Source organism: Aethalodelphis obliquidens, unplaced genomic scaffold (assembly GCF_003676395.1).
Source record: "Aethalodelphis obliquidens isolate GAN/ISIS:26980383/991018 unplaced genomic scaffold, ASM367639v1 scaffold11, whole genome shotgun sequence".
NCBI classification, from domain to species: Eukaryota; Metazoa; Chordata; class Mammalia; order Artiodactyla; family Delphinidae; genus Aethalodelphis; species Aethalodelphis obliquidens.
In genome coordinates, this window is record NW_020837955.1 from 36,954,848 (window position 1) to 36,980,156 (window position 25,309).

General features: G+C 39.4%; 1 protein-coding gene across 3 annotated transcripts in view; it reads left to right on the forward strand.

Annotated features, from left to right (window-relative positions):
• BUB3 (BUB3 mitotic checkpoint protein) overlaps window positions 1-25,061 on the forward strand; it is a 29,156-nt gene extending 4,095 nt beyond the window's left edge. Inside the window, exons 5-8 of one of the 3 annotated variants that reach the window (XM_027112856.1) lie at window positions 1,844-2,002; window positions 3,671-3,848; window positions 4,091-4,307; window positions 23,065-25,061. In XM_027112856.1, coding sequence (XP_026968657.1) covers window positions 1,844-2,002; window positions 3,671-3,848; window positions 4,091-4,307; window positions 23,065-23,191 — 681 coding nt within the window. In that variant the 3' untranslated portion in view covers window positions 23,192-25,061. Of the gene's footprint in view, window positions 1-1,843; window positions 2,003-3,670; window positions 3,849-4,090; window positions 4,308-5,305; window positions 7,531-23,064 lie in introns of those variants that run through there. The other 2 variants (XM_027112857.1, XM_027112858.1) reach the window with 2 other exon arrangements.
• Window positions 25,062-25,309: the final 248 nt, after the last annotated feature.

The window sequence follows — 25,309 nt, forward strand, 5'->3', positions numbered from 1 at the left end:
AGTCTATTTCCTCAGTGTAAATATACTATTCAGTTCCTGTTAGCTGTCATTATATACCGTAGTGCATCCAAAGAGCCATTATTTTTGTCACATCACATTCGAATCTACTCCTGGCAAGACCTTTGTTCAGAATAAAATAATTGCATTGTTTCTGGTTTTGATTTATGGTTGTATGTAACGTGTTAAGAGCTGTGATAAATTGCTGACAGAATATCATATAATGGACAGCCACACTGAATCAAGCTGCTTATTGGTTTAGGAAGGTTCATTATGTCACTTTTTTTAATATTGTTTTTGATAAATGTATATACCTAGTCAGTAGCATGACAGTGTTTTTACTTGATTTATGATTCGTGGGGATAGAAAGCACTTTTAGAAGCTTGTGTGTCACCTGTATAGTAAAGATTTAAGATAAAATTCCCATTCTGATTGTACTGTTATCAACTGATCTCTTTCTGTGTTTCTTAAAATTTGGTGTTTCATATATCTTAGGTTAATTTCTGTTTTTCTGCAAACATGTTTTCTGAATAAACAGCGGTAAATCTTAATATATCTGTTATTGAAATATTCTTGTGTTAAATCTACTGTTTTGAATCTTTTAAATTTCTTGTTTTTCCCTTGGTCAAATTAGCTGTTGAATTTAAAGGCCAGATTGTAGAGACTGTCCACTCGTTACATTGTGAAACCCAATTTGTTTTTTTCCTCCAGGCTGGTGGTATGTGGTTAACGTATTAGTGATTACTAACCATAAGGTTTAATTACTGAATGTTAAAGAGATATCTTACCATGTCATGAGGCCTCTTCATTTTTTATAATGAATTTTCAGGTTTTAAAATATTAGATGAGTTGCTTATTAATTGAAAGTAATGATCAGGGCATAGTTATATACCTGAAGTCTAGACTTTAAAAAAATGGTTTAACCTGATCAGGAACATACGTTTTGCCACCATTTTCATGAATTTGCTATCTCTGTTTAGTCCCCAGATAACATATTTGAAAATAAGTAACTTTAAATGCTTATTGGCAGGAAATTTTGTGATTTGTTTTAAAGGAATGTGATTTGTTTTTGTGGAAGTTGTTTTGATATTGAAGAAAAGGAGTTTTGAGGGGAAAAAAATAGATGCTTTTAGGGAATAAAATGCTTTTTAAATTTTCCCTGAAGATAACTCTGTCCTGAGTGTTCAGTATGACGTCAGGGTATAAGAATTTGCCTTGTCATATGCCAGACCACTATCCTTGTCTTTTAATTTTGAGTTCGTATGCCACCAAAAGCAACTAAGAAGCTAATTAATGATAGCTCTCTCACTCTTCCTGGGAAGGCCTATTTATTCAGTGTGACAGCTGGGAGAGTCAAGATTTTTAGAGTTACAACATGAAATATCCTTCCAAAAGGTGGTCATAGAAAAATAACTTTGAAAATGATGGTTTTATGAAAAGCCAGAAGCCCATTGAAAGCTATCTTGAGTTTTTATGGCTTTATTATCTCCTTTTTGAGTATTTTCTACAATTTTATATTGTCACTGAATGAAACAAGAGGGCTGTAAAAACTGTTTAATAATTTAACTTGTTTTAGTAACGAAGAGAATTGTTTCAGAGATGCTTTCGGAGAGTTAATTAGAATGTGCATTATGTGATACTTGGTTAAGTATTAAGAATATCTTGTGTTTATTATTTTGTGCCAATTGGATTGTGTAACTGTAGCATTTAAAATTTCGTACCTGTGTTTGTGAACCTGATCAGCTAACTTTTTTATGGTTTTATGATTAGTGGACTTTATCTTGGTGCGAAATGCCATTTGCAGGCAAGCAGATGATTTTCAGCAAGTTTTGGTCTTTCTTGAAAGGTGTATACCCTCTCAGTGTCTGGAGACCGGCTGATTGTGGGCACCGCAGGCCGCAGAGTGTTGGTGTGGGACTTACGGAACATGGGCTACGTGCAGCAGCGCCGGGAGTCCAGCCTCAAGTACCAGACTCGCTGCATACGAGCATTTCCAAACAAGCAGGTACTGACCTCTCCTCCCTGTGCCCGGGGAATTTGAAAATAAGAGGATCTTATATGATAATGATTTGGTCACTGCCTTTTAAAGCTTTGCTTTTGTTTTTGAGTAGTGATTTAGAATTTGTTGTAAATTTTTGACAGCCTTTTGTTAAAAGGTGGTATGTTAACTCAATTTTAGAGAAAGCTTTGATGTTCAGAGAGGATAAGTAATCTGCCAGTGGCTAGAGTAGAGGTTTTCAGATTCCTTGGTGATGCTAGTCCAGGATGCTTGACAGGTATACAGTAATCAGAGTTTTGCAGGTATTTTAATTTACAAAACAGTGAATTCAAATTTAAATCTGGAAATTTAGGATTATGGAATTTGCTGTTCTCTCTCTCTTTCTTTTTTTTTTTTTGCACCTCTTTTTACCTTAATGCTAATAGAGTTTAGTCAGTCTGCTAGCAGACCTGGATTTTTCTTTTCTAAAAGAATGCCATTGAGGGTAGAGAGGCGTTGTCCCTCATATAATGACGAACAGGGTAGGTCACCTTTCCCATCATCATTACTAGATGAGGTGACACTATTAATCTGCCCTTATGTCCCCAAATCCTTAAAGTTCAAAGGGAAGTTGGTGGTGGGGTCAGCTGCTGTAGGAATTTTACAAGAGGAAAAGTCATTAAAAACAGTGGGTGTCTTTGGAATCTAATGGCTATCCTTAGTGCTTATCAGAAGGCTAGTACCTCAAATGGTGATCACAGTTCTTCTCAGGATATTGTAAATTTCCATTGAAGATAAGGAATTGCAGTTATGTGAAACTTTAGAGATTTAAGTGCATGATTAAAATATGCTTGCATTTATGAATGTTATTATGTCTTCTATCTAAAATTTTCCGTCAGAGTTTATTTCCAGTTTATAATGGAAGTTTAACAGTAACATTTTATTGATTTTTTTTTCTCTCCATAAGTAGTTTTTTAGGAGTAAATCTTTTTCATACCTTGAAGAATTAAAAATATAGATTTCATATTTATCTTCATCTTTTACTTTCTTTGACATACTATTTCGAGGCAAAGTGAGGAAAGGTTTGAAATTATAAGCCATGTTTGAACATCACTGAAAATCTGTGTGGTTTGTGTGTATGCTTGACTTGGTGTAGTTAAATGCGAGAGGCAGGATGACCAAGATGGAAGGCTGGTTTTCCACTTGGTTTGGATTATTGGTACCCTCAGTGAAGGAGACACAATTCTCTTAGAGTTGTTAGAGGTGAGGAGGCGTAGAGCAAAGAAAAACATATTCCAGCTGATGGAATGAATTCTAGTCCCCTTCTGGACAGGACAACAAATAAATGATACTGAAACACTTTAAAATTCCTGTTGAGGTTTGACGGAATAACTCAACATTTTTGATTGAAGTGTGCAGGGTACTGGTAGAATGAAGAAGGCAAGTGGTGGTGGCCTTTTATTTATTTACTTGTAATAAAACAGATATAAGTGTTCTTAAACTTTGGAGTGACCTTAACTATGTTAGTACAGCTTAAACACGTGGTTAAAACCTGGCCGTATTCTCTTTTCATTTTAAAAATAATCATCTTTCTTTACTGTGGGCTGAATTTTGGAATTGGGTTGAGTTTGGGAATCCAGGCCTAGTTTTGGAAGCTGGATTCACCATTTTTGTCCTCTGATTTCCTCTTGTCAGGGTTATGTATTAAGCTCTATTGAAGGCCGAGTGGCAGTTGAGTACTTGGACCCAAGCCCTGAGGTACAGAAGAAGAAGTATGCCTTCAAGTGTCACAGACTGAAAGAAAATAATATTGAGCAAATTTACCCAGTCAACGCCATTTCGTTTCACAACATCCACAATACCTTTGCCACAGGTATGCTAACCTGTATCTAGTTGTTAAGATAACATCATTTTGCTATTAATTGAACAATGCACGTTTGTACTTGGGCAGTTTTAAAAAATTGTGCTTGCTTTTTATGATATTTAAAGGGAAGAAAATCTGGTATAATACTCCCTGGGGAAAATGTAACTTCTGTGACCTTAAAAATGGTTAAAATAATGGTTATTTTTGTATCTGCTTTTAAGGACTGTTGTAACTCTTGAAATTACTTGCAGGTGGTTCTGATGGATTTGTAAATATTTGGGATCCATTTAACAAAAAGCGGCTGTGCCAGTTCCATCGGTACCCCACCAGCATTGCGTCACTCGCCTTCAGTAATGATGGGACTACACTTGCAATAGCATCATCGTATATGTATGAAATGGATGACACGGAACATCCCGAAGATGGTATCTTCATTCGCCAAGTGACAGATGCAGAAACAAAACCCAAGTGAGTATGCTTCACCTGTATTTGAGCCTTTTCTTGCATTCAACCCAGGATTTATTAATTTTTCTAAATTCATGAATAGCATTGTTGATGCCTGCTCGATATTACAGCTGACTCTAGGGTTGGAGTTGATTTTATCTTGTTCTCCCAAGCTTTCAATATCCGTAGGTTGATAGACGTCTGATGGATAAAATTGTGCCTAGTTGTTTTGTAGAGAAGAATGTCAAACTCTCATTCTTCTTGAATAGGCACTATTATTTGAATCTCTGGAGTTATTACTAGCTCATTGCTTCAAAATTAAGTTGAGGAATTCAAGAATAATTTATTTTAGCAAATTCTATTTAAGATATTTAAGAATTTGAACTACCAAAAATCTTCCCTCTCCACAGAGGTTGTTTCTTTAATATTTACACAAAATGAATGACCTTCAGGTCTTACTGGAAATTCAGAGTAATATGGCCTTGCCTGCGATAGCAGATTTCCTTAGTTTCGAAATTTTCATAGATGTCTTTGGCTCTTGGTTGTAACTGCTGACAGAGAGGAACCATTTCCATTTTTTGGTACCTAGGGCAAAGCTTTTTACTTAATTACCTGCACCAGGCTTCCAGGCTTTAGGGAAACCTGATACTTAGGCACTTGTTTAACCATGAAATACCAACCTCCAAGAGTCTTTGTCCTGTTCCTTGGCCCTGTCTACTCAGGCCCTGGAAGGAAGTCCTCAGTAAATATTTATGGAATAACTGACTTTTCAGGATTCCTGTACCTCTCTGAGTTAGAATGGTATAGAGTCCCCTTGCTAAATTGGTTGAGTCCCTGAGAAGGGGGCAGAGTATTAAATACTCAATATCGTGTGTTTTTACAGGTTTGACTTTAGAACAGACTTAGCATGTGAAGCCTGTTGGATAAAGGGCTGTGTTTGCATTTAATCTCTCACTTTTGTATCTCTTGTCCTGGCTGGCCATTTTGATCTCATGCTGTTCTTTTTTCTTTTGAACTTGTAGGTCACCATGTACTTGACAAGATTTCATTTACTTAAGTGCCATGTTGATGATAATAAAACAATTCGTACTCCCCAATGGTGGATTTATTACTTTTAACAAAGAAACCAGGGAAAAAATTTAATTTTAATATTATAAGAACCTGAAAATATTGGAAAAGAGGTTTTTATTGCTTTTTTTAAAACAAACACTTTCTTTAGTGCATGAGATGGTTTGATGGTTTGCTGCATTTAAAGGTATTCGGACAAACAGAATTTGAGGGCAGCGACAGCACTTTTGAGAATCAGTTTTGACCTTGATGGTGTTTGTTTCTATTGTGGAAATAAATGTTTGTGAATAAATGTAGGTAGTAAAACCCCCTTTGCATTCTTTGTGGACCTTAAATGGTAGAGAAAAAGGCTCTTGAGCCATTTGTTTCTCTTGCTGGTTATAGTTGCTAATTCTAAAGCTGCTTCAGACTGCCTCATGAGGAGGTTAATCTACAATTAAACAATATTTCCTCTCGGCCGTCCATTATTTTCTGAAGCAGATGGGTCATCATTTCCTGGGCTGTGAAACAAAGCGAGGTTAAGGTTAGACTCTGGGGAATCAGCTCGTTTTCAATCTTATTAGGGTGCAGAAGGAAAACTAATAAGAAAACCTCCTAACATCATTTTGTGACTGTAAACAATTATTTATTAGCAAACAATTGATCCCAGAAGAGCAAATTGTTTGAGTCAGTAATGAGCTGAGAAAAGACAGAGCATATCTGTGTATTTGGAAAAATAATTGTAACGTAATTGCAGTACATTTAGACAGGCATCTATTTGGACCTGTTTCTATCTCTAAATGAATTTTTGGAAACATTAATGAGGTTTACATATTTCTCTGACATTTATATAGTTCTCATGTCCATTTCAGTTACCCAGCCACTGGTGATTAAGGTTAAAAAGAAAAAAATTATAGTGAGAATGAGATTCATTTCAATATAATGCCCTGAAGCAGAACATGAACTTAGCTTGGCCTATTCTGGGTAGTACCAAATAGTATTTTTGTTGTCACACTTTTTGTTTTTTATTTATATTATTTGCAAATGTATGTTTCTGAATGGTACTTGGACCTTTACTGAAATTTATTTTATCCATGATGTATTTAAAAAAAATTCTTCTGATACAGAGAAAGGTCTTATTTGTAAGTATTTCAGTGAAAACTTAGTGTAAGTCTGAACCCATCTTTTGAAATGTATTTTCTTCATTGCAGGTCCACCTAATCATCTCGTGAAAGTGGTTTCTCTATGGAAAGCTTTGTTTTGCTTCCTACAGTTACATGCTTATCCCCTAAGGGATGTGTTATAGTCATTGTGGACGCGTTATTTAGTATGTGGATTTCTCTGTTTTCTGTCTTGCAAAAAACTTGTCTGTGTGCCCTTTCATACTGACTGTGTGTAGGATGAGGAGTCTTTGTGTCCTTTTGCAGTAGTCTGAAGAACTGTTTTCCCCCAGCAAGCCCAGTTGCTGTGTATGAGCAGCTTGAGCTCTTTTTGTAAAATAACCTAAACCTGTTAATTCCATGCTGTCTAATAAATCAGAGATTCAGAACCCTTAAATGTTGGATGTTTTTAAATGTTGGTAATTAATGTAATTTACTTCATAAAAAGGCTTCTGTAAAGCAAAACTCCCTTCATCGAGGGCCTGGTGGGGATGACATTGTACCTTTAGGTCCACACTGCCTCATTTAATTATGTCTATTCTGATGTACTTTGGGGATTCAGTCTTGGATAAAGTGATCTGTTGGAGTTCTGCCATTTCCCTCGTGCCCTCTCGCTGGATCAGCAGGGCCCTCGAGCCAACTGTGCAGCTTCACGGGATGGGCACAGACTGCATGGCAGCTGCCGGGCGCCTTTTGGCATGACTCTCTCCCGGTAGCTGGTGCAGCCGCGCTCCTGCAGCTCGCCCAGCCCGGTGCTGATGCAGCCAGCAGGCGCACTTGCAGCCAAGTGACAGACCCGTCTGTACTTATCCATCAAATGCTAAATCAAAGTGAAGCCCTTGGGATGGTAAATAATGTAATAGCCAGACACTAACTGATGGTATTGGTTCTTTAGTGTGATTATGTGCTTTTTAAAGTCATAACCACTTGGTTGAGGACAGAGCATAAATTTAAAACATTGTTTAGCTGAAAGAGAATTAATATAGTATTGTAAAAGGTGACTAAATTAAAGCAATGTGGGGGACCTGGTTTTGAGGGCATGGCGTGGCAGAACTTTTTTTGTCTTTCTATCGCGATGTCTTCTTGTCTCTTGAAACCAATGTATTTCACCTTAAAGGTGTCTGCTGCCTCTTCTGTGGACGTCTTCACCAGCTCTTCTTCACAGATGGCCTGTTTATGATTATTGCCACCTTGCCCCTCAAATGACCCAGGTGTAACACCTTAGCATTTTCGTTGGTTTCCCTTACCCAGATTCTCTTCTCTGTTTTTAAGTGTCTCTTCTGTTTATCTTTCTTTTCTTTCTACTGCTACTATCCCACCACCTTAAAGGGTCCCCTCTGCCCATCTAGCGGAATGCAGCAGCCTCCAGTCTGGGCCCTAAATGCTCTGTCTTCTAGAGCAGTGACTTTCAAACCTTTCGGTTGTGACCCAAGTAAGAAATACATTTAAACCACGGTCCAGAACACACAGAGGTCAGTACAGTATGTATAGTGGTGACAGTCGTGTAAAGCATCACTTGCCCTTTGTACATGTGATACATCAGTTCCCTTCCTTCCTTCCTTTTTAGGAAATTCTCGTTATGGCCCCCTGAACGGATTTTATAACAAATGCCTTACCACCTCTAATTTGAAAAACAGCTCTGTACCACACAAAACTTTTAAAACTCTTGCTCTTTTTTATCATGCTGGGCTTGAGACCCTCCAGCGCCCCCGTTCCCCTTCATTCACTTTGAAAGACTCTATGCTTCCAAGGCCTGCAGATCACCAGGAAGGGACTGCAGACTGTCAAGGTACTCTTAGAAGAATGGGGGTGGAGCTGGCCTTCACTGGGAATTCTGACAGGTAGGTGGGAATGTTCTGGTGGCTGCAATATCTGGTCTGAGTTCCACCGTGTAAAAACTTAAAGGTATGTTAGTTGGGGGAACTCCTTTGTTCCATATGAGACAGCCTGAATCTTGGAGTCCAGCTTTTGAACCTGGCTTTGAATCCCAACTTTGCTGTTTAATTCATTGCATCACTGGCCAAGTTAATTTCTGAGTAGCAGTTTCCTCATCTGTGAAATGAAAGTAATCCCTAACTCATGGAGTTATAAATGAATATATAAATTGTTGACTAGGGCATGCCTGACACAGTCATCGCTTTCTTAGGATGAAAAAATATTCAATCCATTGCTCTCAGTTATTAGCTGTCTTTTCAGGTTCTGTTCTTTTCCATAAATTAATGTTCTTAGATATCTGTGGGATTCCAGGTTCTTAAATTTGTCAGTATATTCATCTTTTTAAAAACATGTATCAGCTGTTTTAAACATTCAGAAAAACTCAGAATCACATCTATAAACCCACCATCCAGATTTTAAAATGTTAATATTTTGTCATATTTACTTCCCTTTGTTTTAAAATAAAACACTGCACATGTTTGAAGCCTCATTGGTACCCCGTCTCACCACATTTCCACTTTCCATTCTTAAGTATTGTACTCACTTATGCCTTTATGCTCGTGAAGTATCCATATACAGGCAGACCTGGGAGGTATTGTTGGTTCGGTACACACCGCCGCGATGAAGTGAGTATTACAGCAGTGAAGGACGCACACAAGGTGTCTGGTGTTGCAGTGAATATAAAAGTTATGTTTAGACTGTAGTCTGTTAAGTGTGCAATAGCATTATGTCTAAAAATACGATGTACATACCTTAATTACTTTATTGCTGAAAAATGCTAGCCGTCATTTGAGCCTTCAGTGAGCTGTAATCTTTTTGCAAGAGTATTATCAAAGATCACTGATTATAGATCACCATAACAAACATAGTAATAATGAAAAAGTTTGGAATATTGTGAGAATTACCAAAATGTGACACAGACATGAAGTAAGCAACTGCTGTTGGAAAAATGGCACAGATAGGGTTGCCACAAAACTTCAAATTGTAAAAGAAAAAAACCGCAACATCTGCCAAGTACAATAAAGTGAAGCGTGATAAAACGAGGTCTGCCTGTATATGTTTAAAAAAAATTGCATAAATGGTATACTGTTTTCTGGAATGAACCGACCCCTATTTGGCATCAGGTGGTGGTAATAAGATGTAGAAGGAAAGGGTTTTTTTGTTTTTAGGCTATGCTGTGGGCTGCATGCAGGATCATAGTTCCTTGACCAGGGATCAAACCCGTGCCCCCTACAGTGGAAGTGTGGAGTCTTAACCACTGGACTGTCAGGAAAGTCCCCCTGAGTGCCCCCCTTTCTTGAACTATGAGATCAGTCACTATGACAAAAGGAATACCAGTTCTCTGATGTGTTGGGTCTTCAAGGGTGAAAACTGCATAATCTAACAGTGGTTCTTCTTTCCCCAAGAAAATAGATGAGTGTGTTAATAGTACCCAATACGTTAGGTGTATTAAAAATAAAACATCCTTGTTGCCATCTAGGAAGGAAACCATAGCTCTGGTTTCATGGTTCTTCTCTCCTGTGACTTCCCCTCCTCAGTCTTTGAAATATCTCTGGGTAGCCCATCTTTCACTTGGGAAAATACTGATTTAAGCTGTTAGGACTAGTTGTAGCAGTTTTCCTTTCAAAGTGGCACCTGGCTACGTTGCTTTGGGACTAGTGCTAAGAGAAATGAGAGCTGCTGAGCCTGGTGGCCACAAATACTGACTGGACCATTATGTACAAAGGCGCTTTGCCCTTGATCAGTGGTGTGTTGCAACAATGCTTTCATTTTGACGGATACCCACAGAACTTACGGAGTTGTCGTGGGGCATTGGCTTCTTAGTTGGGAATTATTTTGTGTCCTGATGTAAAGAAATCTGAACGTAAAAACTGGACTCTACTGTGATTTATAGAGAGCTATAATTGGGGGAACACGCATGAGTTAGCCTGCTTGTTTAGTATAACTCAGGATTTGGCAACCAGCTTTCAGAACTTACTTTAAATGAAAAGCAATTGGTGGTATTTTGTTTTGCTTTGTTTGAATACACCACTGGTGGGATGACTTTTCCAGTCACCTCACTTGAATAGAGAAATGGAAAAAGAAATGCTTTGCTTTACTGAGCAGGGTGTCAGATTGAAGTAATTGAAGGCTCATTTCCAGTGGTTTATTTCATTAACTAATTTCCCAAGAAATATTCTTTCACCTCTGACCATCCTAGCTAACTTTGTGCAGTTAACACAAACCTGAGGAAGCCGTACGAATTATGCCTACTGGTCTCAGAAGCACCTAAGTTTGCTTTTCCAATGTGGTAACGAAGTACCTTTCATCCCTTTATAGGACTCTGTTATAGACTATTGCAGTAATTTAAAACCTATGTACCTAGACTCCTGACCTTGTTATAACATCACTTCATAATTCTCAAAATACTTGGCTCTTGAAGATTTTCTTAGCATCAGCCATGTATTCTTAAAGAGCCCAGATGATTTGTCTTTAGTGTTACATTACCCATATGTCCTCAGCCTGTAAGCCCTAACATTCTTACTGAATTGCCAGACAGAAATCCTTCAGTTTTTTTCATTATTTCACAGCTTAACATGGCAGTCAGTTATTAGCATTCTCCATTTAAAGAAATGCCCTTGTTGGGAACAATGGCAGCGTTTGCCTTCAAGCTTTGGGTGTAGAAGCAGCCCTCCGGCTGGGTTCACTGTTAGTTCATCAAGATCACTGGTGATACTGTGGAGAAGCACAGCTTTCCGTATGTGACTAACGTGAAGGGGGTCGTGGAATGGAGGGCAAGGATGTTACCCATTAGGCTGTGACCATGATCGTTGCCCTTAGTTGCTGTTGTTCATCAGGTGAACATGGACTTCAGTTACCAGCACAAGTTAGAATGGGCACTGTTTATTCAGAGCTTGGTACTTCCTTGCTTACTGTACTTATGTTAACGGAATGTGCTTTGTTAAATGTTGGGCTTCACCTTTACTTTGCAATAAGACCTACCATTTGTGCCATTTCAAAACATCCTGTGCTTGTGCCTGCCAGGCATTATCCAGAGTTTCGTTTTGGACTCAAATCTGAAGCTATTGAAGAGAAAGAGAAATCTCATTTATTTGGACTTCACTATCAGAATTTGCGATAAATTGACTTGTCTTAGGAGGAAAAGCAAATGAGATCAGAGGGAATACATTTAATTCTTGAAGGGAGACTCCTTTATGGAAATTAGCATATAATAGTAGTAATATTGCTAATAATAGTAGTAATATTTGGTCTGTACTTTGAACAGGACTTCTGCCTGGAAGCAGTAGAATAACCATCTGCATAACTGGGGTTGGGCACATTCAATATTTATAAAGAAGCACTTTTTGGCTGAAAATAGTGAAAACAGTTTGGGGACAAGCCTGTGGAAACAGAAAAACTAGCCTCTTGGGATTACTTGGGAAATAGTAGGACTAAGCTGAAATTTAAATTGGGCTATCAAGGCAAAATTTTAATTTGGCTAGAGTCCAAATTTCAGAAAAGGTTTTCTTATTCATTATCGATCCAAAATGAATAGAGCCCAGAAGAGGGGATTATTCCTGTTTCCTCTTTTGGCCAATGTTTAGACCTGTTTTGCCAACCTTTCTGATTGATTTCATCTTTTTAATCTGGACTGGTTTCTCCCTGATTAGAGCTTCTTGTGGAGTGGATGAGAAGAAAAATAAGAGTAGGGAAAGTTATTTTTAATACTTGTTGCCTTGAGCAGCTAATTGTAGATTTGCAGTTAAAGGGACAAAAATGCCTGTGAAAGGTTCTGCTTTTTTGGTAACTCCAGAGAAGAACCTGGCAGGAGAGGGAAGTGGACATGTTGGAGGGAGTGGCAGCTGTGCTAGAGGCTAAGCCTATAATATATGTGGGTGGAGTTGTCATTACTTTTGGGAGAAGGGGATTCATCTTTGTTTTTATTGGCTCTCCAGAAATAAAGTTCAGGAACTGGAAACTGAAGAAACCAGTTTGAAACGAGCCTTGTCTGACATATGTGGGAACTTACTGAATGATGGGTATCCCAACTCCTTGGACACCTAGAGAACTGAGATCTGAAAGCTTCATAATGTTGAGGGCCTCATAGAAAACATGGCATCATGGCTGTTCTTCTAATGTAATCTTCCATCACTGCCAATTGCTTGCTGGAAAAAATACCAGGGATCTCTCACAACAACCTCATAGCCCTCAGGGATCAGAAGCCTGTGCCAGGCTGAAGGTTACAATGGCACACCCTTTCAGGGTCTTCTGTTGGCCACTGCTTATAGCTAATCATGCGGATCTGTAATTCAGACCATATAGTCCTTCACTTTTTTTTGTTGTTCCTTTGATCCTCTCTCACTTCCTTCTTCCTCTTGCCCTCTCTCCTTTCCTTCAATCAATAGGCAGATAATGAAAGCCGTTTGTGCAAAAGTTGACTTAGGAAAATGAGGCCATTGGTGGGTTTTTGAAGTAGATGCTTGGGGCGCCATTGTGCCATTGGTCCAGGCGATGGGGGTGGCAATGGATAAATCAGCCCGTTCCATGCCTGAAGACCAAGCATTGGCTCTGACGTGGCCTGCGTTATGCCATAATAATTGGGCCTTTTGAGGGCACAGTGAAATAGCACATTTTACTTCCAGTAATTAAAACAAAAACACATGCACTGTGCCAGGCAGTAGCTTAGGAGATGCCCTTGTCCTCACTTTGGGCCCAGCTCACATTTAAGCAGAACATACCTCTGGAGATTCAGAAAAACAGTAGGTGTTTGTGGGCACCACTGGATTGTAAAACATGCGTCTTAGTAAGCTGATTATTTGGATGGTGTATAGATTTTTCAAGTCTAGTAACTTTGAAGAGGAACATGTTGGGAAAATATTGAAGCAAAATTTCTACCCTGAAATACAACTTCTTGGGAAAATGTGGAGTAGGGTTAACAGCGTTGGGCTAGACGTCAGGAAACCGAGGTCTGGCCCAGTTAGCTGGGTGTCCTGGGGTGCGTGAGGGACTTGAGGCTCCAGCTCTTCCTGAGAGGCTCTCTGAGGCTCATCCCCATGCTGACATGGCCTGACCTGATGTCTCTTTCCTTTCGAAAGGCAAAGGTTCTCAGCTTCTGCAAGTATGGACTTGTTATATTAAGTATTTCAGTGGATGAAGTTTTGAAATAAAAACTGAAATGCTTTACCTCTTCCTGCTTAGAGTCCTTAAATGACTTGATAATCATCGCTTCTAAAGGACACTATTGTTTCCATAGTTTTTTCCCACTATTGCCTTCAATAGTCTTCCCTCTCACAACAAACAAATGAGAGTGATGTTATTTTACAGGTGGGGAAACCATAATAAATGTATGTATGCTACATGAATGACAGCCAGAGGTGGGGGGGAGTGTAGTTCGTGGATACAAGAGTTTGCTTGACCCATCTAAGAGTTTCCAGTTTCCTTCACAGGATGTGAATTCTTCAGACCTAGGATGTAACTCTTGATAGAAGTGTTTCTTACTGAGTTTGAGGATGTAACGATGGAAGCCATGGGCACTGACTTTGCCGTAGGTTGAGGGAGAAGCATGGAGAATATTTAAGTTGATCCATTGGGAAGTCACGCCTAATTTATCCCCAACAAGTTCCTCAATTTATCTTCAGCTGTACTCTTCCCTCCTCCGTGCTTAGCTCCTCTCTTTCTCTCTCACGCACACACACGCACATGTACAAAATCCACACACAGAATCCTTTTGAAGGATTACTCTTCAAGGCCTGTTCCCACCTCCTGCAAGACACCTTCCTACATTCCCTCTATCACATTAATCTCACCTCTTCCTATGTTTCCCAAAGCATACTTTCTTGTATTTCAGCTACAGCACTTATCAAAGCCCCATCTATTTCTATTTTCAGAGTAAATTTTGTGCATGAGTAGTTTCTTACTGGTTTATGAGCCCCTAGAGGTCAGGAACCCCTTTGTTCACAGCTCCCTAGCACCAAACAGTGCGTTGTATGAAGTGAATGCAGTAAATATGGAACTAGATTGAAATTTGTCCAGAGATTTTTCCCCAAGTGCTTATGTCCTTGTATTAGGTGCTGTGAGGGCCTTTAGAAGTAACATAGCATAGTCCCTAACCTCAGGGGTTTGAAAAAATGAAGATATTTTCAAAATGAATGAGTGAGATGAATGCCATTGTCCTAGCAGTGGCCAGAGAAGAAAGGATATTGATTTCATAAACTGGCTAAAATATCTTTTGCCAGATTGTAGCTTGAGGTGGATATATTCTTTAGGTTTTCACCCCATACTTAAAGCCACATAATTTTTTTTTCTTTTGGGGTGTTTCCATTTCAATGCACTTTTAAAAATACCTGATTGTGGCATGTTTCTTGGGAGATCATGCTTGAAGACCTTGAGTTACCTTCTGACCATATTTCAGTCAAGGCTTTAATCACATCCTCAGCCATTTGAATTATTTAGCATCTTTTTGAGATTACATTTTTTATTCCTAATTATATGACAAAGATATATACCATGAAATATTTATCATGTAATTATGATTAAAACGCACAGTCTCCCCAAAGATGTGAGTAATAACGTTAAGTATTCTATATTTAATTAAAGGAGTCTGGTGGACTGTGCTGGGTTGCTTTGGTTAAGCTGAGAACTACGTTTCCCAGCATCCCCTTGCCTGCCTGTTTCCGGGTTAGAGTTGGCCCAAAGAGGAACATACACAGACTGGGATGGCCATTACTCTCCGAGGTTTGTTGGATGTCAGGTGCAGTGATGGATGGCAGCAGAGGTGTCTGATGGGTTCCTCGCTTTCTTCTGATCTGCATCTAGCATTTCTTTCTGACTCTTGGCCCTGAGGCCCACCACCAGATGGGTGGCTGCAGAATGACAGGACTGCAGCTGTGCAGAGGCCTTGCCCCAGCTTCCCTTTGCAGTCCTTTTGGTGTCTGGACATGCCTGCCCTCTCTGATAGACAGCTTGGTGACTGCTGATCCTCCAGCATCCCTTCCAGACCTTTACGCCCCTCCCTCAGCTTTTCCCACAACTATATATGGTCAGATTCCTATAATAAAGCCCTATTCCATGACCTCGTGGTGTCTCTGCTCCCCTGACTGAACCTAACTGACACAAGTAGGAGAATTAGAAGGAAGTGTGAAGTCTTTTTTCAAAAGGCATTTCATTCTTTCAGAGCCTTTTGCTTTTAACGTTGTTATAAAAGGCAAATGTTTAGAGGTGAACAAAGGTGCTAAAACCTTTCTGACTTGCTTCCGTGGTCTCTAGAGCATAATAAGATGTCTTTCATGAGAAGATGACCCTTCTGACCCACTAGCATTTGTGAGGGTGGGTTTGTGCTGATCCAGACAAACTCAGATTTGTGAAAGCTCCTAAAAGAGAATTGACACCGTGTGTTTATTTCTGTCCCTCATCCCTTCCCCCCCCCTTTCTCTTACACACACACACACACACACACACACACACACAAGACCCTTACGCTTTTAGGACCAGTGGTAGGGATTTTTTATTAGGGGTCCAGGTTTTACCTAGAGTAGGAATATAACAAATCCATGCCCTTAACCTTACTCAGGAACGTGCCTTAATGCCACTAAGCTCACTGGCCACCAAAGTATTCCCTTTGTGGGTCACTTTTTGTTTTCCTAACATTTTCATTCATCCACCATCTACCCACCCATCCATCAATCCATTCCTCCCTTCCTCCATCCACCCATTTACCCATCCATCCATCCATTCACCCATCTATCCATCTGTCCGTCCATCCGTTTGTCCATCCATCCATCCATCCATCCATCCATCCATCCATCCACCCACCTACACTTCTAAATGACCTGACTTGGACACAGCATTGGGTTCAGGATGGTGGGGTCTGTAGCTGACATGTTGGGTTTGAGTGTAGTTGCTGTTACTAGCTAACTATGGAATTTGCGGTTGTTATTTAATTTCTGAGCCCCATGTCCTTGGTCTTTTATGTGGTGGTAATAATGTGGTGCCTATTTCATAGGGTGGTTATAAGGATTAGATGAGATAATGGGTATAAAGTGATTAACACTGATATATGGTCTGTTACCATTACAAAATGTTAATTGGTGATGTTATTATTGTCCCCAACTTTATTGAGATATAATTGATGTATGATTGTTGTTATAATTAATCAAAGATGAATTTTTGCTTTTGTCTTCAAGAAGCTTACAGTTTACTGGGTCGGGCAGGCACATAAGCCAGCGAAGTGGCCTGAGGCTGAGAGGAAGGAGATAAGAATTAGATATTTTTCTCTTAAGCCTAGAGATATTGGAGGTGTAGTGAATGAACATTATGTGGATACATACCAAATGTAAATATATTACATATCATGATAATAATCATTGTTAGAAAAAAAAAGTCTCTCAAATTACCACCCCCCAACATATCTTCTGCACAATTGTACTTTCAGTCCTGGACCAAGGCTCCATGGGATGGACACAAAGCCACAGGACTGTGTATATAACCTCAGCTCACCCCTCTCCAGCACATTTAAATGGACTTAAGGTAATACTTGACTCAAGGGCAGCTGACTTTCTGGTTGGACCTGGAGTAGTGACCTTGGACTTTTGTTGTCTTGCTGAAGAAAGATGAGTTGGATCAAATAGAATTCCCTCCTAGGGCACTAAAGAGACTGAGGCAATGGTGGTGGGTTCCACAACTGAATGGTGGGTCCTACATATTTAGGGGCTGGGGAAGCCACTTCTGGCCCACGTGCAAGCAGGTAAGTTAAGGAGAAGGGAACAGAGGTGTGCACCGAGGAGCAGAGACCTTGGGGCCCCTGAGAAATGGAGATCTTGCTTCCACCGACATATTTGGTCTGGGGCTATTTTTTGCAGTGGTATGTAGGCTGTGTCTTCTTTTGTATTTCTTGCCTTACTTGCATTTCTTGGAGTCTCTGAGATGCAGTTCTATAGGTCCATTTATTCTTTCTTGTACGGACCTTGTCCAGTTGTATCAAGTTTATGTTCACCTTATAAAATAAATTGGGTAGCTTCCTTAATTTTTCTAGTCTCTGAAATGATTTAAAACAATGATTATAAATTCCTTGAAAGTTTGGTAAAAGCTGTGTAGAAAATCATCTGGACCTTGTAGGCTTTAAGTGTTAGGGGTGGTAGAGACTCTACATTAGCAGTTCAATTTGATTTATTTAGGCAAATTCTTTTGAGTCGATTTTAGTAATTTGAACATATATATTTTAAAAACCTATTTATTTCATGTAAATTTTCAAATTTATTGTTCCTAGTATTCTTTTGATTTAAAAAATCTTTACTGTTTACTTTACTATTCCTGATATTGATTATTTGTGACTTTTATAGATCAGTCTGGCTCTTTGGTTCTCTTTCATGCTTCTTTACTGGAACACAAAACTCACTAATTCTCAGTCTTATTTTAAAATAAATGTATATAAAGCTATATATTTACTTTTAAGTACATTCTTCATTGTATCTCACCAGTTTTGATATGAGTTATTTCATAGTTGTTTGGTTCCACATACTTAATAATTATTTCCACTGAGTTTTCCTCGTTTACCCATGAATTATTGAGATGTACATTTAAAATTCCAAACATGTGGGCTATTTTTTAATTGATTTATAGCTTAATGACAGTGTAGTCAGAAAGAGTGGTCTGAATGATACCAATTTTTTTTTTAACATCTTTATTGGAGTATAATTGCTTTACAATGGTGTGTTAGTTTCTGCTTTACAACAAAGTGAATCAGTTATACATATGTTCCCATATCTCTTCCCTCTTGCATCTCCCTCCCTCCCACCCTCCCTACCCCACCCCTCTAGGTGGTCACAGACCACCTAGCTGATCTCCCTGTGTCATGCGGCTGCTTCCTACTAGCTATCCACCTTACGTTTGGTAGTGTATATATGTCCATGCCACTCTCACTTCGTCACAGCTTACCCTTTGAATGATACCAATTTTTGTGATTTAAGTTTTCCATTGTGACACAAGTAGGTTTTTATACATCTACAAAGATTTTTTTTCTCTACTTGTCAGGTGCATGGTTCAGTTTTTATATTTATTAGATTGCTGATTTTGTTGTTCAGATCTGTTATGTTCTTTTTTTTTTTCTTTAAATAGACCCAATCTTTAAATTGCTTTTTAGTTTGTTTAATACATTTATTTATTTATTTTTGGCTGCGTTGGGTCTTTGTTGCTGCGCGTGGGTTTTCTCTAGTTGCGGCGAACGGGGCTACTCTTTGTTGTGGTGCGCGGGCTTCTCTTGTTGCAGAGCACAGGCTCTAGGCACGGGGGCTTCAGTAGTTGTGACACACAGGCTCAGTAGTTATGGTACACAGGCTTAGTTGCTTCGTGGCATGTGGGATCTTCCTGGACCAGGGCTCGAACCCGTGTCCCGTGCATTGGTAGGAGGATTCTTAGCCACTCTGCCACCAAGGAAGTCCTGTTATGTTCTTATTAATTTTGAACTATATCATCTGTCAGTTTTCTGATGTGTTAAGCTCTCTCACTATGTTGATTTGTCAGTTTCTGCTTGTAATTCTGATTTTTCTTTGTGTATTTTTTTGCCTTTTGCTTTATGTATGTTTATATATTTTATGAATTACAATATTTTGAGGCTATGTTATCAGATATATACAAGTTTATGATTATTATAACTTCTAGGTGGATTTTTTCCTTTAATTATTACAAAGTATGCCTCTTCATCCCTATGAATACCTTTTGCTTTAAGTATTATCTGATGTAATATTACCCTGTGAGCTTTATTTTGGTTAACATTTGCATGTCATGTATATTTATATATATGTATGTTTTCAGCCTTGGGGATTTCATGTATATCTATTTTTTTTTTTTTTTTTTTTTTTTTTTTGCGGTACGCGGGCCTCTCACTGTTGTGGCCTCTCGCGTTGCGGAGCACAGGCTCCGGATGCGCAGGCTCAGCGGCCATGGCTCACGGGCCCAGCCGCTCTGCGGCATGTGGGATCTTCCCGGACCGGGGCACGAACCCGTGTCCCCTGCATCGGCAGGCGGACTCTCAACCACTGCGCCACCAGGGAAGCCCACGTATATCTATTTTAAGTATCTCATACCTGGATTAAAAATGCAAAAGCAATCTAATAATATCAGTTTTTTAACTGATGAATTTAATCCATTTAGATTTTGTGTGTGTGTGTGTGATCACTGAACATGAGTTTATTTCTACAGTTTCTACTGTCTTATTGCACATTTTTGTTTACTATGCTTTTGTTTTCTCTTTCCTCTTTCTCTGCTCTCTATTGGATTGATAGAGTTTTTCATGTTCCTCCCTATTCTTCCACCTCACTTCTGGTTTGGAAACTATAAGTTGGTAGTTACCCTTAAAATGTTAACACTCATAATTAACTGTAAAATTTTCTGTCATACTCTATAATTATTCAGTAATTCTAGCCTCTTCCCATCAACCACAGTGGTCTCTCATATGTTACCTACTCACTGAACACTCTATTCCACTATCCTTTAATTGATGTTTATAGTTTTAGTTTTACCCAATTTTAAATTATCAAAGTTTTTTTTTGTATAATCTAGCAGTTAATTAAATGTGTTAACATATATATTTTTTATCTTTGCCCATAGTTGTTTGTTCCCTTTGGTTAATTTTTCTTCTTGCTGAAATATATCCTTTAGTAGTTTTTTTTTTTTTTTCCTAGTAAGAACCTGAGTATATGTCTGTATTCCAGATAATGCCTTTATTTTGTCCTCACTCTTGAAGGATAGTTTAGCTAGATATAAAATTCTAACTTGAAAGTTACTTTCTCCTCAGCATCCTTTTTTTTTTAAAATCATCTGTATTTCCTGTTGACAGGTCTGTTGTGAGACTATTGTCCCTTTACAGAACATCTGTCTTTTTTCCCCCTCTGTGTATTAGTCAGGATTCTCCAGAGAGAACCAATAAGGGGTGTGTGTGTGTGTGTGTATGTTTGTGTGTGGATACTTGTTTTAAGGAATTGGCTCATGCAATTTTGGTGGCTTGGTGAGTCCAAAATCTGATAGAATAGGCTGCAGGCCGGAGACTGAGGAAAGAGTTGCAGTTCAAATCCAAAGGCAGCTTGCTGGTGAAGTAGAATGAGCCAGTGTTGCACATGAAATCTGAAGGCAGTCTGTGGCAGAACCTCTCCTGCTTGGGGAAGGTCAACCTTTTGTTCTATTCAGGCCTTCCGTTGATTGGATGGGGCCCACCCACATTATGGAGGGCAATCTGCTTTACTCAGTGTCTACTGATTTAAGTATAAATCTCATCCCAAACACCCTCACAGAAACATCCAGAATAATGTTTGACCAAGTATCTGGGCATAATGGCTCAGCCGAGTTGCACATAAAATTAACCATCACACTCTGCAAAATTGTCTTTGTATCCTTTATATTCTGTGCTTTCACTGTGGTGTTTCTAGGTGTGGATTTATTTATATCCCTGCTTGATACTCAAAATATAGTACAAATCTTCAATTCTGGAAGATTTTCAGCATTTATATCTTTGAATATTGCTTGTCCAGTATTCCCTGTATTCTCTTGTTCTGGCTCCTGCTTGATGAATGTTGGAATCTTATAATTCTTCCTCCATGTCTCTTAATTGCTCTTTTATATTTTAATTTTATTTTCTCTCCATGCTGTGTTCTGGGTGAGTTCCTCAGAATGGTCTTCCAATTTACTAGTTCTCTCTTTGTATCTAGTCCAGAATTTATTCCACCTAGTAAGTTTTTCTCATTTCTAGGGTTTCAGTTCTTTTCATATCTACCTCTTCTTGCTTTACACTTGCCTATTTTTTTTTTTTTTTTGCGGTATGCGGGCCTCTCACTGTTGTGGCCTCTCCCGTTGCGGAGCACAGGCTCCGGATGCGCAGGCTCAGCGGCCGTGGCTCACGGGCCCAGCTGCTCCGCGGCATGTGGGATCTTCCTGGACCAGGGCACGAACCCGTGTCCCCTGCATCGGCAGGTGGACTCTCAACCACTGCGCCACCAGGGAAGCCCCACTTGCCTATTTTTGATATACAGTTGACCGTTGAACAATGTGGGGGTTAGGGGCACTGACCCCTTTGCAGTTGAAAATCTGTGTATAACTTTATAGTCAGCCCTCTGTATCCACAGTTCCACCTCTGTGGCTTCAACCAACAGTGGCTTGTGTGGTACTGTAGTACATATTTATTGAAAAAAAAAATCCACGTATAAGTGGACCCACACAGTTCAAACCTATGTTGTCCAAGGGTCAATTGTATAATTCCTTGAATTGCTTTAAATGAATTTATGCCTTCATTTACCTCTTTGAATATTTTGAACATAAATAAAATCTTTGGTTGACGGAGCTGTAAAATCAGTTTCATCTGGAGTTTAATACATGTTTCAATTTTGATTTTGGTGGCTGACTTGTAATTTTGTTTTTTTAGGCCTTTTTTCCCCTACCCTCCAGCTTTACTGAGGTTAATTGACAAATAAAATTATAAGATATTTAAAACATACAGTGTGATGATTTGATATACGTATACATTGTGACAGGATTCCCCCACCGAGTTTTGAATAGGGGTTTTAACTTTTGGTCCTTCGTTGTTGATGTTGATTTTTCTCTCTTTATACTTCCCTCTTCCTGTCTAGTAGTCCCTTCTACCCAGCAGAAATTAAACTCCCTGCTGCTGCTTCCTGCTTCCAGTCCCAGAGATCAGCTACTCAAGTCCATAGGAATGTTTATTTTTTGTTTTGGAGTCTGAATCTGTCGCTTTTTGTTTTCCCTTACAATTTGGCTGTCATTGCTGTGGTGTCTGGAGCAGAGGGGTGATCAAAATGTGAGCTTAGTGTGTGGTCTTGACTAGCTAGCTCATGTGTTTTAAACATTTTTGCTTTACAAATGGCATAAGATGGATGATCTGACTGGAAAGAGTTAGAAAACAAAAGTAGTGGTTCAAATATTTAGAGTCTCCTGGTATTGCCTACACTGAAAATAAATTTTGGTTGATGAAATGAACCAAGGGGTTGTTTTTGCAAATCTTAGGCCAGGTGGATCCTCTCTCGGATTTTATTCTACTACCACTACTGTTATGACCACCAGGTCAGGAGGAAGTGCCACTTGTCTTGGTTGGCTAATGGCAGGATGATCTTGTCCAGATCATTTCATGTTTCGGTGTGAAATGGAGATTGTGCCATCCTGATTTACATCATTGGAAATAACAGCTGTGAAAACACTTTGAAAAACATTTTGAAGAGCTAGGCCACAGTGAGTGGTATTGTTATTAATACTCCTTGTTAATTCTCATTGGAGAGAGTAGTGTTGTGTGGTCCGGGAAAACGGTTTTGGAAGCAGGTGGATCTACGTTCTTACTAGTTGTGTGATCTTAGTGGGTAGATCAGTTAACCTGACTCATCTTCTTTAGAAGAGATAGACAGTAGCTGTCACTCCTCAGTCCTTTTACTTTGTTCTGTTAGCTTAGGATCAGAGGTCAACTTTCCTTTGTCTCATCTGGAAACTTCAGTAGGGCCAATTTCCATCTCAGAGTTAAATAGGGGACTTGAGAAGCCCAGGCACTTTGCCCTTTATCAACCCCCAAAGTGGTTTCTCTTTCCAGAGCTTTATCTATATGAAGCCATTCTCATCCCTGAGAAAACTAACCAATTGCATTTCATTGTTGTTTGATTCCTTGGCTACAGGGCCCTAGGACTTGGAAGAGGTTCGGAGGGACATGTCCAAGGGGCCCAGGGAGGCAGATCAGGCTCAGGGTGCTGGTTTCCTACCCAGCACCCTGTCCTCCTTGCCCACCACCTCCACGCTTCCTGAGGACAGGTGCTTGTGATGAGCACACCCACGGTGCGGGCTGTCTGTCCTTTTCTCTTCTTACTGTCATTCATGAGAGCTGCACCAGGAAGGAATGCATGTGGACCATGGAACCTCCAAAACGACAGAGGATTCAGACGTGGTGTGTAAGTAGGAACATCATTCCTGCCCTGCTGAGAGGCAACCGTGATTTACATGTAAGAATATGGACTTGGCCACAAGGAACCTGAGCGGGGAGCTCTGTGGCCTTGGGCTGGTTTGGGCTTCCTCACCGCTAACATGGGGATGTTGCAGTTGTGGATGCGGCTCAAAGTCCACAGCACAGGGAATGGCATTTTTTATTGCTCTGGTTGTGCCTGTCCTGGGGAAGGGGGCTGGTCCTCACTGCAGGGAAGCTCCTTGAGGGGTCCTGGGGCAGGGTCCTCAGGATGATTCTGCAGTACCCCTGACTCTGGTGTCTTCTTTAAAGTGGCCTCTTCAGTTCCTTCTTTGGCCATTTTCTAAGAATCTGACCAATACCAGTTCCTTTCTGAATTTAACTTGCTCTAAAGCCAAATCAACTCAGATGAAGCGACCAGGATCGGTGCATTTTCTTCTCTTGGTTCCCCATATGAATGAAGGTTATCGTTGCAAGAAGGTGGGACAGTCATATTTTATTCACTGCTTTGATGCTGAATCTTGACAAATATTAAAAGTGAAGAGTGTACGGGGAGGGGATCCCAACCCAAGCCAGGAAGCTTTTGAGTGGCTAGAAAAATCATTGCATTAAGCCATAATAAACATCAGTCTGCAGGTATGTTATAGTTTTATGTTTTTTAGAGAACATTTCTACCTGTAACTGCTTTTGTATTGGAGTAGGAAAGCTGGACCCAAATCTGAAAACCTTTCATCTGTTAGCCCTAATACATACTCACAAGTACATCGCAGTCTTGGGGAAGTACAATTAAAAGGCGTAATCCTTTTTTCAAGTCCTCAGGTTTAATTTTCATGATTACGGTAGATTATGAGGCATTCTGCGTCTCGGTCTCCAAGAGAGACAGCGCCTTCTCTTCAGTCCCTTTCAACAGTTGTTTATGGCAGTTTCAGCCTCTTTCTGCCTCTCGGAGGCTCTTTATTTTTAAAGCAAGGCAGACAAGGCCTAAAATTATTCCATTAAAGAGGGGCAATTTTTGTAATGGGACTTAGAGTGCTTTGCAGAAGTGCAGGCAAGTTTCTTCAATATCCTGAGCATTATTCGCTCATTTAGTTAAATGATGTTTCTAATTCCCTGGTAATTACGTGTAATGAGGCACTTTTTCTCTTCTTGATGAGACTTTAGCCTAATATGAGATGGCGTATTTTTTTCTTTTTTTTTTTTTCCATGGGGATAATTACCCCTTCCCAGGAAAAGCAGGGTTTGTTGCACAGAATATAGCAAATTATTTTATTTCCTGCCATCTTGACTGCCAGTAAATTATAAAATTAAGTTTCAGTGGTGCATTAGCACCATTTTGGAAAAAGCTCCAGACTATTTTTTTCTTTTCTTTCTTTCTTTCTTTTTTCTTTTCTTTTCTTTTTTTTTTTTTTAAATTCATGTACTGCTGTCCTCTGGGATTGTAGAGGCTATTATTCATAGAATAGATGTTTTTCTGCCAATTCCTAGTATTCAGATGTATTGAAGCAGCAACATAGGTTTAATTTTTCTGGCTGATATCCAACGTAGAATGTTCTTGTAAGCGTCTTTGTGTTCGAATAATTATCATCACAAAGTTAAGTAATATGTCCCTTCTTTCTCTGCTCTCCCCTCACTCCTCCTTTGGATGTCAAATTACCTTTTTTTTGTGCAGTGCTTCAATTAGATGCAAGGCAACTAAATTTGTATCACATGAAAGTGGTGACACCAACTATTAAAAGGCAAGAAATTCAGAGTTAATATAGTCACTCTCCCTAACTCTTGCTGTTGTTAAAAAGCAAATTTGAAGAGAGAAAAATATGAAGAGAACATAATTAATTAAGGACAATGTCATGTCATATTTTTACTGATTTTAGAATAGTATGTGTGTGTGCATGTGTGTCCATGCATGTGTGTGTTGTGTGTGTGTGTGTCTGCTTCTGCTTTTTTGGTCTTTGTTTCTGAAGAAG